The 11,952-nt window shown below is 47.5% G+C and overlaps 1 protein-coding gene across 1 annotated transcript; it reads right to left on the minus strand.

Annotated features, from left to right (window-relative positions):
• Positions 1-3,886: 3,886 nt before the first annotated feature.
• SPRR5 (small proline rich protein 5) lies at positions 3,887-5,964 on the minus strand. Its single transcript, XM_074389860.1, has 2 exons — positions 5,922-5,964; positions 3,887-4,609 (listed from the first exon to the last, which is right to left on the minus strand). The coding sequence occupies exon 2, from the start codon at positions 4,589-4,591 to the stop codon at positions 4,265-4,267; it is 327 nt and encodes a 108-aa protein (XP_074245961.1). The 5' UTR covers positions 4,592-4,609; positions 5,922-5,964; the 3' UTR covers positions 3,887-4,264.
• Between the last annotated feature and the right edge of the window lie 5,988 nt (positions 5,965-11,952).

Genomic DNA, 11,952 nt, shown 5'->3' on the forward strand with positions numbered 1-11,952 from the left:
TGATGAAGGCACACCCCCTTCCAAGCACTCAGTGTCACACCTTTCATCCTGAGACCTCTGTTCTATGGAAATTTCACTCAAGCCAGATGGTCAGACAACCTTGCTGGAATGTGGCAGAGGTCTGGAGAAAGGGGAGAGGACAAGTCACCAGGTCATGGGAGCGGAGCTGGCCTTGATGTTCTGGAGCCATGCTTAACAGTGGGAATGACAATGTGTGCATCTGGGTGTCTGTGAGTATGCGTTAGTGGGTGTAGTCATATCTGAGTGCAGTCAACAGCGTGTGTGTGTCAGTGTGTGGTGAGCCCTCACGTGAGGGTTTATGAGTGCATATGTGTGCAAATATGAGTGTGTGTGGGCAAACGTGCATGTGTAAGAGTGAGCGTGACAGGGCTGATATTCAGAAGGTACACACCGGTCTGCAGACTTGTTGCTGAACCCATGGTTTTTAAAATATTAAAAATACTCTCGTAATAGGTGGCCAATGGCTGCCACACCAACTTCCCTGCCTGCCATGCCCTGGCACCACCCTGACTGCTTACTCAGCCCCCCGTGCCATGGGGATAGGAGGAGGCTGGTGCATGCCGCAGCAAGGGACCTCTAGGACTTGACCTCAGCTTCCATTCTCAACGCTGAAGGTCAGTCTGGAAGGCGTAGACATTATTTCAATATCTACATCCAATGATATATGAACATACATGAGTGTTTATTTGTGTACATACAAGTGTAAGTGTGTGACTGTGAACGTGCCCAGCTCTGCCTTTCTACGAGACGGTGGATGGCAAAGTCTCAGAGGACAGGGTCCACGCGTTATGTTTCTCCTAGCCACTTGCAATGTAAGACTATTTGCTGTGTTGCAAATAATACAGACCAGAGAGCCAGCACACACTGAGTTTGAACCTCAGTCCTAACACCTACAGGCCATTACCACTATGAGCAAGGAAGGGACCTTGCTGACTCCTTAGTCTTCTGTCTGTCATGGGAATAATGACACCTGCCTCCAAAGGATGGTGCCACCATGCAATGGGCTGGTGTGTCGGTCAAGTCCCTGCTCCTGTAGGCGCTTCCTTGGCTTGTCAGCCTCAGCATGCCCTTTCTTTGCATGTGTTCTCTTGGTGGGCACCATCTCCTCCTGGTTCTGTGTTGCATCCTTATGGTTCTTTGAATGTGGGGTGCACCTGTGCTGCAGAAGTCCCCCACATCTTACCCTGGTAGGAACCCTGTAAGTGTCTGGGTATCTCAGAAGGCTCCAGGGAATATAGCCTACCTCAAAAAGACACAGTTCACTTTACAAAGCAGCAAGTAAAAATAACCATGAACCAGAGCCACCCAGGACTGCCCTGAGGTCAGGATTCATTCCACGAAGGGGAAGATTCTGGAAGAGAAGGGCAACCACCAAACGGGATACTTATACTCCAGACTAAATCTTATTCTTCCCATGAACACCTGCTCAGACCCTTGCTCCACTTACTGATCCTTGCCCCTTCCCTCAATATGTGCTCTGCTCCCTCACACATTTGTGTCACTGAGGACATGGACCCCATGTCCTGAGGTTGGTGAGGATAAGGGGAGGGTGCCGTCTGCAGGCTTGCTGCTTGATCGGACCCGGACAATAGTAGTAAAAGCGATAGCTAAAATCTATCCAACGTCTGCTAGGGCCATGCCATGTTTACTTCCTCACTTCCATTGTCTCACTGAACACTCTCCACCCCCATCAACTCGAAGAGGGGTTGTTTTCCCAGTATCCAAATGAGAAAAATGAGACATAGAAAAGTTATGTAATTTGTTCCAGGTCACACGCAAAAGAAGGGTGGCTCTGGAATCCAATCCCAGTGTGACGGGATTCAAAGAGGAATCAGCAAGGTCATATACTCGGTCTTTTTCTCGCCCGAGGTCGTTTCTAGCTTATGGCTTGCTCACTCTCGTAGCATGTGTGCGCACACGGGTGCCTGCATGCGCCCGTGCACACCTGGAGATTCTGATCATTAGTAGAGGTGACAATCAAATGAAGCCTAGAGAGGGAAAACTGAACCTCGTGTTAAGTTGCTGAATCAAGTAGGGTAAGAGCCTACATGAGAGAAGTTTGGTAAAGATAACATGTGGGGCTAGAGAGAAGAGACATTTTGGAGACTGCTCAATGATATGTCTGAATGTGGGGAAATGTTTAAAACTTTACATCATTTTCTGGGAGTTCAGTTAAGATTTACGTAATGTTTCACTTCTTTTCTGTATCTAAGACTTGAGTTTCTGTTAGATGCAACAGCGTGGGAAGGAGAAATAGGTCACAAAACTGGAGCCATCCTCCAAATTTCTGTGGTTTACAGCAGGTGTGAGCAGCCATGCTTTCTGACCACTCGGTCCTGGGGCTTAGATACCTACTGGAGGGCTGGCCCTCTTGGGCACACCTGGATCCCACAGCATTGGCTCCTACTGTATCCAGTTCTGGGATGCTCTCTGTCCTGCCTAACCAAATCCTACTGTTCTTCCACTCAAAACTGCACTGCACTGTTCATCACTGAACAGGCAAGTTCCTGGGAGCCCTGGGATAGATGCTGTGACGACCGAGATGACCAAGCTCTCCTTCCTCCGCTCAACAGCTCTCATCGTTCTCGCTCTGTCTGTCTCTTCTGAATTCTGAGGGCACAAGTGAGGTGTTGTACCATCCCTCACCCCTGCATTAGATGCTCCCTTGTCTAATTGTTCTTTACTATCTTGGGTGTCTTGGCTTGGTCTTCTTAAGGGGATTGTTAAACCAAGAGACCCAGAGCCCTGTGCTGTGTGTCTGTATCTTCACAGCATCCATCACATTATGATCAACAAGGCACTGCTTAATAGGGGGTGCTTTGAGGCATGATGGATACATGGATGGATGGATGGATGAACAGATGAGACCTGAAAGGTGTGGAAAGAGGTATGATGGAGGAGGAAGAGCATACCCATCTGGGAAGCAATGCTAAAAGTTTTGGTTTCTAACTTTGCATTCTCCAGAGTCTGTAACACACGTTAGGATGATCTACATTTTTACTTTATACTCTTGTCTTCTCTGGCTTCCTTTGAGTTCTTCTGCCAGTTCTCAGTGACTCCCTGGAACCCAGAGGCATAAAAGGGGAGGCAGGTGTAGGAGGAGATTCCAATACATCCACCTGTGGACTATTTTGTATGAGAGGGGTCTGGTGGAGAGGCCTGGGGGTGGGTAGCTGAAATAGTAGAAACCAGAAGTTTGGATTCCCTGTGGGTCTGCATTATCTGGTCGCTTCAATCTTTCAGGAATTTAAAGAATTCAAAGTGGTAGGGCAGTGGGGGGAAGCAGCTCAAGAGAATCTCCAAACAGAAATAATGGGAGCTGATATTTTGATCAAATGTGTACCATCAGGTGTGTGTGTTGGGGATGCAGGCTGTCTCCTACTTACGCATTTGGTTAGCTTGAAGGAACTTTGCCTTTTTCTTTTACCTATGCGAGAATACGTAAGGCCCTATCTCAACTCCTTTTTGACCTATCAGCCCTTGGAGCGTGCTCTCTGAGTTAGAACTTACCTGCCTCAATCCCTTTCCTCTATTGTGAGGGTCTTTTTCGTAAGCTCCCTTGCTCTGTCTGGGTCTAGGAGAACACATTCTCCCTGTGCATGTTCTCTGGGTGGGCACTGTCTCCCCTGGTTCTGTGTTGCACCCTCATTTTCTATGAACATGGTGTGCATCTGAGTTGCAGAAGCCCTCACCTCTTCCTGGAAGGAGCCTTGTGAATGTCTGGGCATCTCAGAAGGCTCCTCCCCATGCCTTCTTCTCTACTGGCATCCCACACCTGGCTCTTCTTGGGCTTTAGGTTGGAAGCAGGATAAACAATCTGCAGAAATGCTACATTTTCAAATGGCAAAATCATCAGACCAAGACATTTATGCCAGGGGAATTCTATTTTAATTGTTTGAAAACAGGAGCTTAGAGGAAGCGTGATAGGAGAGGATGTCTGGGCATGCTGCCCACATTTCCGGCGGGGCAATGTCGATGCATGTCAGCAAAAACGATTACATAGTTTAGAACCAGATCCTTGTCTGAGGTGGAAACTGCAGCTGCTAATTAAGAAGAGCAGAGCTCGAGGAAGCCGCCAGCCTGGTGCTGCCTCTCCCCTAAGCGTGAAGGGTGGCTGCATCCAGAAGCACTGGTGAGCAGGGCTTTGCTTGGTTGATGAGGGGTGGAGGGTAAGACGCTGTCCCAGAAGGCACTTCATGATCTGTTTGTCCCGGGGGCTTGCCTCTGATTACGTTCCCAGCGCTTACTTCTGCTTGGACTTCTGGCACTGCTGAGGGGGTGGGCACTTGGGGGCGCAGGGTTCCTGGCACTTGGGTGGAGGCTGGCAAGGCTGCTTGGTCTGCTGGGGTGGGGGGCAGCACTGCTGCGGAGGGGGGCAGCACTGCTGGGGTGGGGGGCAGCACTGCTGGGGAGGGGGGCAGCACTGCTGGGGTGGGGGGCAGCACTGCTGGGGTGGCGGGCAGCACTGCTGGGGAGGGGGGCAGCACTGCTGGGGAGGGGGGCAGCACTGCTGGGGTGGGGGGCAGCACTGCTGCGGAGGAGCACACTGCTTCTGCTTCTGCTGAGACATTCTGGGCTGGACTTGCAACTGGAATCAGAAAGACACAGAAATGAAGAACTCTTGAGCCATAGAGAGACCCTAAGCCGAGATGAACACCCTGCCACATTCATGTCCGCTCTGCTTCTACCTTGCCTCGATCCCTTCACAGATTTAAGAAGAGAGGGAGAGAGAGAGAGAGAGTGTGTGTGTGTGTGTGTGTGTGTGTGTGAACGTTAAGTGTTTACAAGCTATTTCAACTCTTTTCAAGACAAAGAAACATGAAAAGAAGAAAAGACAGGAAAGGAGGAAGGGAGGGATGGAAGACAGAAATAGGAGGAGAAGAAAAGAAAGAAAAACACTAAAAATGAGAAGAAAAGGAAGAGAGGAAAAGAAAGAGTAAGGACAAAAGAGCAAACTGTTGTATCCTGTTATAGCAAAGCCTGTAGCATCTGGAAAAAAGTGCTTGGGATTTGAGTTCCGGCTAAATCATTTCTTAACTATGTGACTTTGAGCAACGTAGGCAGGTTTTCCATAACTACCTCTCTTAGAGTTGGTGCAAAAACTAAATGAGTGTATACAAATACATACTTAAAAATATTCATGGATACATAAATGTATGTGTAGGTATGTATGTACCAACACACACGTGCAGAGTACTAGCACATAATGAGCAATTTAAGAGTTGTAATTTGTTAAATCAATTCATAAACAATCTTAAAAACAGCATCTTAACTACTCTCCAAGGCAGTTTATAAAGAGAAAACTCTAGAGAGAGATGAAATGGACCATTTAGCTTGCCTCTCTCAGTTACGGTTGAGGAAAGCAGACCTCAGAGAGGGAAGGAATGGCTCCACAGCCACTTGGCACAGATGGTGGGAAGAGGTCTCCTGATTCCCAGAGCAGAGCTTCCCATGGTGCCACACAGTCTTGTCCCTGCTGCCCTTTGCTCCATGGGCAAACCTGCTCCCGAGGGAGCCTGCTCTCTTTCCTCCCTGCGTTCTCTTTTCTCTGAAAAGACAGCCCCGCCAGTTGCTCTGCCGAGAGCTGATTCCCCTCTCCTACTGATTCCCTCTTAGCACCTGACAAGATGCAACCCCACACCATGCCAGCAGCATCCTTGAGATCCCGACCCTCCTGTAGACATCCCCCCTTCTCCCTGCTCAGCCCAGCCTCCCACACTACTCTGCTGGATAATTTGCTGGACCCAAGGTAGGTTTGTTACAAATGAGATGGAAAAAAGAGGTGCCCCAGACAGGCTGTCCCTTCTGACGGCCACCCAGAGAATCAGCTCAGTCCATAGCTGCTTAGGGATGCAGGCAAGGCGAGGCTGCTATGAGAGGTACCACCTTCCCAGACTTACCGAGGTTCACCAGCGACTGGCGCAGATAGGTGCGGAGGGGTTTGGGGTGCTCTGAGCCCATCTACCTTTATACATCTCTCATCCCTGCCTGAGGCTATGAGGTGGCCCAGGATCGGGGTGTCCTAATTAGTCCCTACTCACAATAGGATCCACCTACCCTTCTTCAAATTTCAGGTTTTACTCACCGCTAGGGGTGGCGTGGCAGGATTTGGAGATGACAGTGCCTTTACCTTCCCCATGCCCCACCTCCCCATCATTTTACGAGGATTGGCTTCCTTGGATTTCCAAAGCCACTCGTGACTTTTGACTTAGATCCCTGGCATCTGGGATGGTCCTGAGCAAGCATTCCGACCATGCTGGGTGTGGGGGTGGGACGGCAGTGTTCCGGGAAGTTCTGGTTGGCAGACAGGAGGGGGTGGGATGGACGGGTTATGCGGGTAACATAAGAGAAACAGTTGAGGGGGTAAACGGCTCTCTTGGAAAGCCACCAGACTCAGCAAAGTTATGACCTTGACTTAACCTAGGCTCAGAATCACATGCAGCTTGAGCTGGTGGGAAGACAAGGGGCACTGGCTTTTTACCCACTGCTGTTTACACAAGAGACAACAGCTACCACTCTCTGTCTGCTCTGCTGTTGGAAAAATCATTAGGTCCCATTCAGGGAAACTGGGTGGTTACAGTAGACAGTGTTTATCGCTATATCTATCTCCCTACATATGTCACATATACATATGACTCCAGGGTTCCAGGAAAATGATTATCATAAGGTGGATGGGGTGGGGAGGTAAGAAGCATTGCATTAGAGTGAGCTCATGGAGGTGTCACAGTGTCTGGGTTCTGGGCTCTCAGGGCCCCAGTCCTGGTTCTTCCTCACTCCTATTAGAAGTTCCAGGATAAAGAAGGCAGGCACAGGGTACAGGCTTGGATGCTTCCCATACCTGGTAAAGGATGCAGCGCATCTCTGAAAAATTCCCAAGTGGTGCTCAGACTGAGGCTCTGCCTTTTACCAGTTGGGTGACCTTGGGAACCAAATGTTTTGCACTTTAATTTTCTCAGCTGTTAAAGAGGGTCACAGCATCATTCTGTATGTCAGTTGTAAGGCTTAAAATGGACAACTTATTTAAAGTATATGCGAGTGTTTGGCACAAAATATGAATGGTCCGCCCCTGGAGATGGGCTTTGAATACTAGGGCAAGACACACTCTTAGAAACATGGGATAGGCAGTTGCAAAAAGTTGAAGGCAAGCAGTGGCACCTGTTACCCAGTGTCATAAGCTCTTGGCTGAAAGAGACAGGAGGAATAAGTTGAAGGGAATCCACTGGACGTCATGTTGACTACAGATAATGACAATATGCGACATACATGAAAGTTGCTGCAAGAGTAGCTTTTAAGTGTTTTCACCACACAAAAATTATACAGATGTGAGGTAATACATGTATCAAACAGCTTGATTTAGCCATCCCACAATATTCATATATCAAAACATCATGTTGGCCAGGCACAGTGGCTCACGCCTGTAATCCCAGCACTTTGGGAGGCTGAGGTGGGCAGATCACAAAGTCAGGAGATTGAGACCAGCCTGGCCAACATGGTGAAACCCAGTCTCTACTAAAAATACAAAAATTAGCTGGGCGTGGTGGTGTATGTCTGTAATCCCAGCTAGTCGGGAGGCTGAGGCAGGAGAATCACTTGAACCTGGGAGTTGGAGGTTCCAGTGAGCCAAGATGGTGCCACTGCACTCTAGCCTGGATGACAGAGTGAGACCCCATCTCAAACAAACAAACAAACAAAAACATCCTGTTGTATACCATACACAATGTAATTTTTGCTTTTCACTTAAAAAAATACCTTAAAAAAGACTTTGAGTGAGAGAAATGGAAATAGGCAAGCTAGTCCTGAGGATGGCACATTCTAAATCTCAGCCATGGAATTTAGCCATGTTTATACTATTTAATGAAAGCCTTAGAACATCCTAAGACCTCAGGAAGTCAGGCTGCTGCACTAGAAGACACGGGTTTGGAAACCAATGGTCTCTCCCTTAAACCATGGTCCTGACTCTCTGGGATCACAGGCTGTGCATGAGCTAGTAACTGAGAGACGGCCAGAGGAATTCAGGCCTTCCCAGGAGGAGAATCCCTTCAAGCTGTTTTACTCAGACAGAAGCAACCCCGGAGAGCCTGAGGAAGGGATTTCAGCCCAGGTCCCTAATAGCAGAGAAGAAAGACTACGTGGAGTGGTTATCCTGGGCTAACCATTTACTCACCAAGATGCGATGGTTCCATGTGCCAGGCACTATGTCCACGGTGGGGACACAGGAGGAAGGGAGGATGGCCAGGCCTTGCTGTTTCCATGGCAACAGGACAGCGGGAAGCCTGGTTTGACAAGTCTGCCCTTGGGAATCAGGCCTTTGTAGATGGGAAGGGACACTAAAACTGTGTCGCGTCCTCTCGGCATCTTACTTACAACTCTCACAGATACCTTCCAACTCTTAGGTTTGTATTAGACAAAAAAATCAAACCCACATGTCACTGGAATAATGCCTGCCTGGCTGGAGAAAGTGTGAACATCAACTAATTTCTCGGGCTTGGGGTGTTAAATCCTGTTAATTATTTTTTGCATGTGCCCCAACCACCCGGGACAGGTCTTTTTGTTGTAGTGGAGTCAGCTACCTCAAGAATGCATAACACAGAACCGCGTCTGCCACCAGAGGACAGAAAATGAATGTGCAATCTAGAAGCCACCAATAAATCCAAACACCTATTCTAGGTTTTGGAGTGGTGTCAATCACTGACCTTTGTTAGCATTACTCTCTTTCTCCAGTCCTGTCTCTCACACACATGCACACACATGCATGCACCTTTACATATGAACACGGGGTCTTTCCTATACTCTGGCCCCAAAGTGGGGGGGCCAAGGCCAACATGCAGTTGGTATAATGTCATTTTATAGCAGTTGGTATAAGATGAGTGACTTTTATCTCTTTGGAAGGTTTTTTTATTTTTATTTTTTGAGACTATATTCTTTTTACAATTACTAGTATTAAAATTATCTTTATTTTGCAAAGTGATGGTAGCCATAAAGGGCCTTTGCCCTTACTTGGCAGAGTAAAGAGTTGTTCCGCTTTATTGACTATTTTCTTAAATTTACGTTTAGTAAAACCCAAACACCTAAGAACTACTAATGTGGTCTCTCAAGCCTAATCACTAACAAATGTGGAAAAGGTGAATCAAAAAAAGAGACATGACTTGCTTGATTGACATTTCACAAAATGTCATAGTGACAGCTTGAACTGTACGCACCTGATCAAAACCCCGAAACAACCAAACAAACAAATGAGGACTTTAGGTGACGTTAAAATCTCAGCTGGAAATTCTCCTCCCCTCCTGGCTTCCCTGCTCCTCAAAGCCAGGCCTGCCACAGCAGCCACACCTCATCCCTCCCGACTTCTCCCCAGTTCTCCAGGACACAGTGTGATGCTCTGGTCCATCCCTCTCGCCTGGGCAGACGTGCTGTGGCCTGCACAGTGACTTCACTGAGACGGAGCTCAGTCTGGCTCATGCCTCCCCTGCCTTTGCCCGGCCTCTCAGATCCTGGGGTATTAACTCCTTTACACGACTCATTCTCTTACCATCTCCTAGGGAGCCTCTAGTTGTGAGACAGGAGCAGTTCATCTCCCCGGCCCCTGCAGCCACCTGGCTTTACCATGCCCAGACCCAGTGACTTGATCATCATGATAGAGGAGTCCTGGGGTACTCTGATACCCCAGCAGACCACAGCTCAACCTCATCCTGTATGACCTCAGGCTATGGAATGAAGTCCCTGAAACACTGAAATTCTGCACATCTGCCTCCAGGAAGCTCCTACTCTCCCGGGAGATCTCGCTCCTGCCCTTGGTTCGAATGACCACCTTTCCAAGAAGGACCTGCAAATTTTTATCCCTAGGCTGGGCCGTTACCTTGTCCTTCATATCCACCATATATCCAATTGCTGCCTCGGTATCTCTGTCTAGGGTACAATGTGATGTTTTGATCTATGTAAACATATATTATACCCCATAAATTAATAAATATATGTAATTATTGGTCAATTAAAAACTAAATTCATTTATTTTTAAAACCTTCATCTAGATGTTTCAAAGGCCTGTCGATTTCAGCATGTCAGGACTGAACTGTCATCCCTCCCCTTTGCTCTCACTGTCCACCTCAGTGAACAGCCCCGCACCTACCACCCACCCAGGAGTGCTGGCAGCACTGGGAACTGCCTCCAACCACATCCACTTGCCAAGTCCCATTAGCCCATCTCTAGGTCACTGCCCTGTGCTCTCCTGGCTTTCCCAGCTCTTGCTTTCATTGCTGAAAAGATCCCTTGCCCATTCCCTTGTCTGCAGTCTCTCTCTCTCTCTGCAAACTGTCTCCCACATAGAAGCCAAAATGATCATTTTAAAAGGCAAACATAAGAGAATTTCTTTTTTTTAGGAAATGTATACTAAAATATTTAGGGGCAAAGGAGCGATATATCTGCAATTTACTCTCAAAACGTTCAGAAAAAAGAAAAGAAATCATATATAAATATATATATATGAATAACATACATTTGATATATGCATGATACATACATGTTTCTATACATTTAAATACATATACAGAGGGATAGAAAGAAAGATCAACCCTTAGGAGTCTGGCTGAATCTGTGTGAAAGGTGTTAAAGAAGGTTTATATTAGTCTTGAAACTTTAAAATGATGTCAAAGTAAACAATTTTCAAATGTAAATGAGATCATGTCATTCTCCAACACAGACTCTCTCAAAGGCCCCTCATTTCCTCTACCTACAGAATAAGGTCTGGACTCTGTTAGGATACGGCCTACCTGCCTCTCCAGCCTGATCTCAGCACTCCCTGGTTCAGGCTTTATGCCCCATCAACAGGGACCTGCTTGTCATCCCAGAAGGTGGCCTGAATTCTTTGTTCACATGGTCTTGCTGCTGAGCATCCCTGAAAACCCACCTGTGCCTTGCTGGCCACTGGATGAGAAGCCAGAGGATGCAAACAGAATGGTGGAAGGAACTGGATGAGCTTCCAGTTTCTCCAAAACCTTTTTCTTCTAGATGGTTATGGTTGTTTCCCTTTTTGTTATGGGTGGCCCCCCGATCCCTGGAATACAGACACGTGGGTTTCTGAAGGAGAAACCTGTAATTCTAAGTGGGAAAAAGACAGGTGCAGAGAACTCAAGGAGTGTATTCAGTGATATTAGATCTCCCAATAAGACCACTGGCCCTTTGGTGGTCTTTATCTCGCCACCCAAAGGACTGGATAGTCATCACCTAGTCTGGCCCTGCTCCACACCTGATTTCCTTAGAAGAGATAACTTCCAGTGAGTCTCCTCTGAAGAAGGGGCGATAAGCCCTCAGACTTCAGTGTTTCAGGTTAGTTTACACTGGAGGCCAAAGGCATTTGATCGCTTGTGCTTGTGAGTTTCCAGGGTGGGGAGCAGGAGTCAGAGACAGATGAGCTGCACCTGTCTTCTTCCTCTAGGACCCCACCCTTCGTCCCAACTCTGGGGCTGCCAACTAGTTACTTAAAAAGTATTTACGAGGCATCTCCTCCAATCAAGAGGACATTCTGCTAAGCTCCAATGACGGAGGAGGGAGGACATCCACCAGCCTGAAGAGAGTCAGAGTCACAGATAAGTCCAAAATGATAGCCTACATAGATCTATAGGATGTTCTATGGATATCCTGTATGGCATCTTCCCGTACATTCTCTGACATGGGAGAGACTAGTTGAGTTCGGGTCTCTGTTTCCTCAAGAGCATTCAGGAGGACCACAAACCTTCTGCTAGATTTAGGTCTGACAACCTAAAATGCATCCTTACAATGTTAAAATATAGGCTTGCTTCTTGATTCTTGAGAAAACTAAAGAGAAATGCATGAGATAAGTAATCTGAATATAGTTCCATTTTGAGCAGTAAAGAATCAGACATAAGGTCTGGAGTTTGGTCTTTCACAGGCGTGAAACAGGACAATGTTACAAAC

The sequence above is a fragment of the Saimiri boliviensis genome, chromosome 19 (assembly GCF_048565385.1).
Source record: "Saimiri boliviensis isolate mSaiBol1 chromosome 19, mSaiBol1.pri, whole genome shotgun sequence".
NCBI lineage: Eukaryota > Metazoa > Chordata > Mammalia > Primates > Cebidae > Saimiri > Saimiri boliviensis.

Bases quoted from the DNA above. Each gene is read 5' to 3' on its own strand.
- SPRR5 (XM_074389860.1), bottom strand. From the start codon at position 4,591: ATGTCTCAGCAGAAGCAGAAGCAGTGTGCTCCTCCGCAGCAGTGCTGC.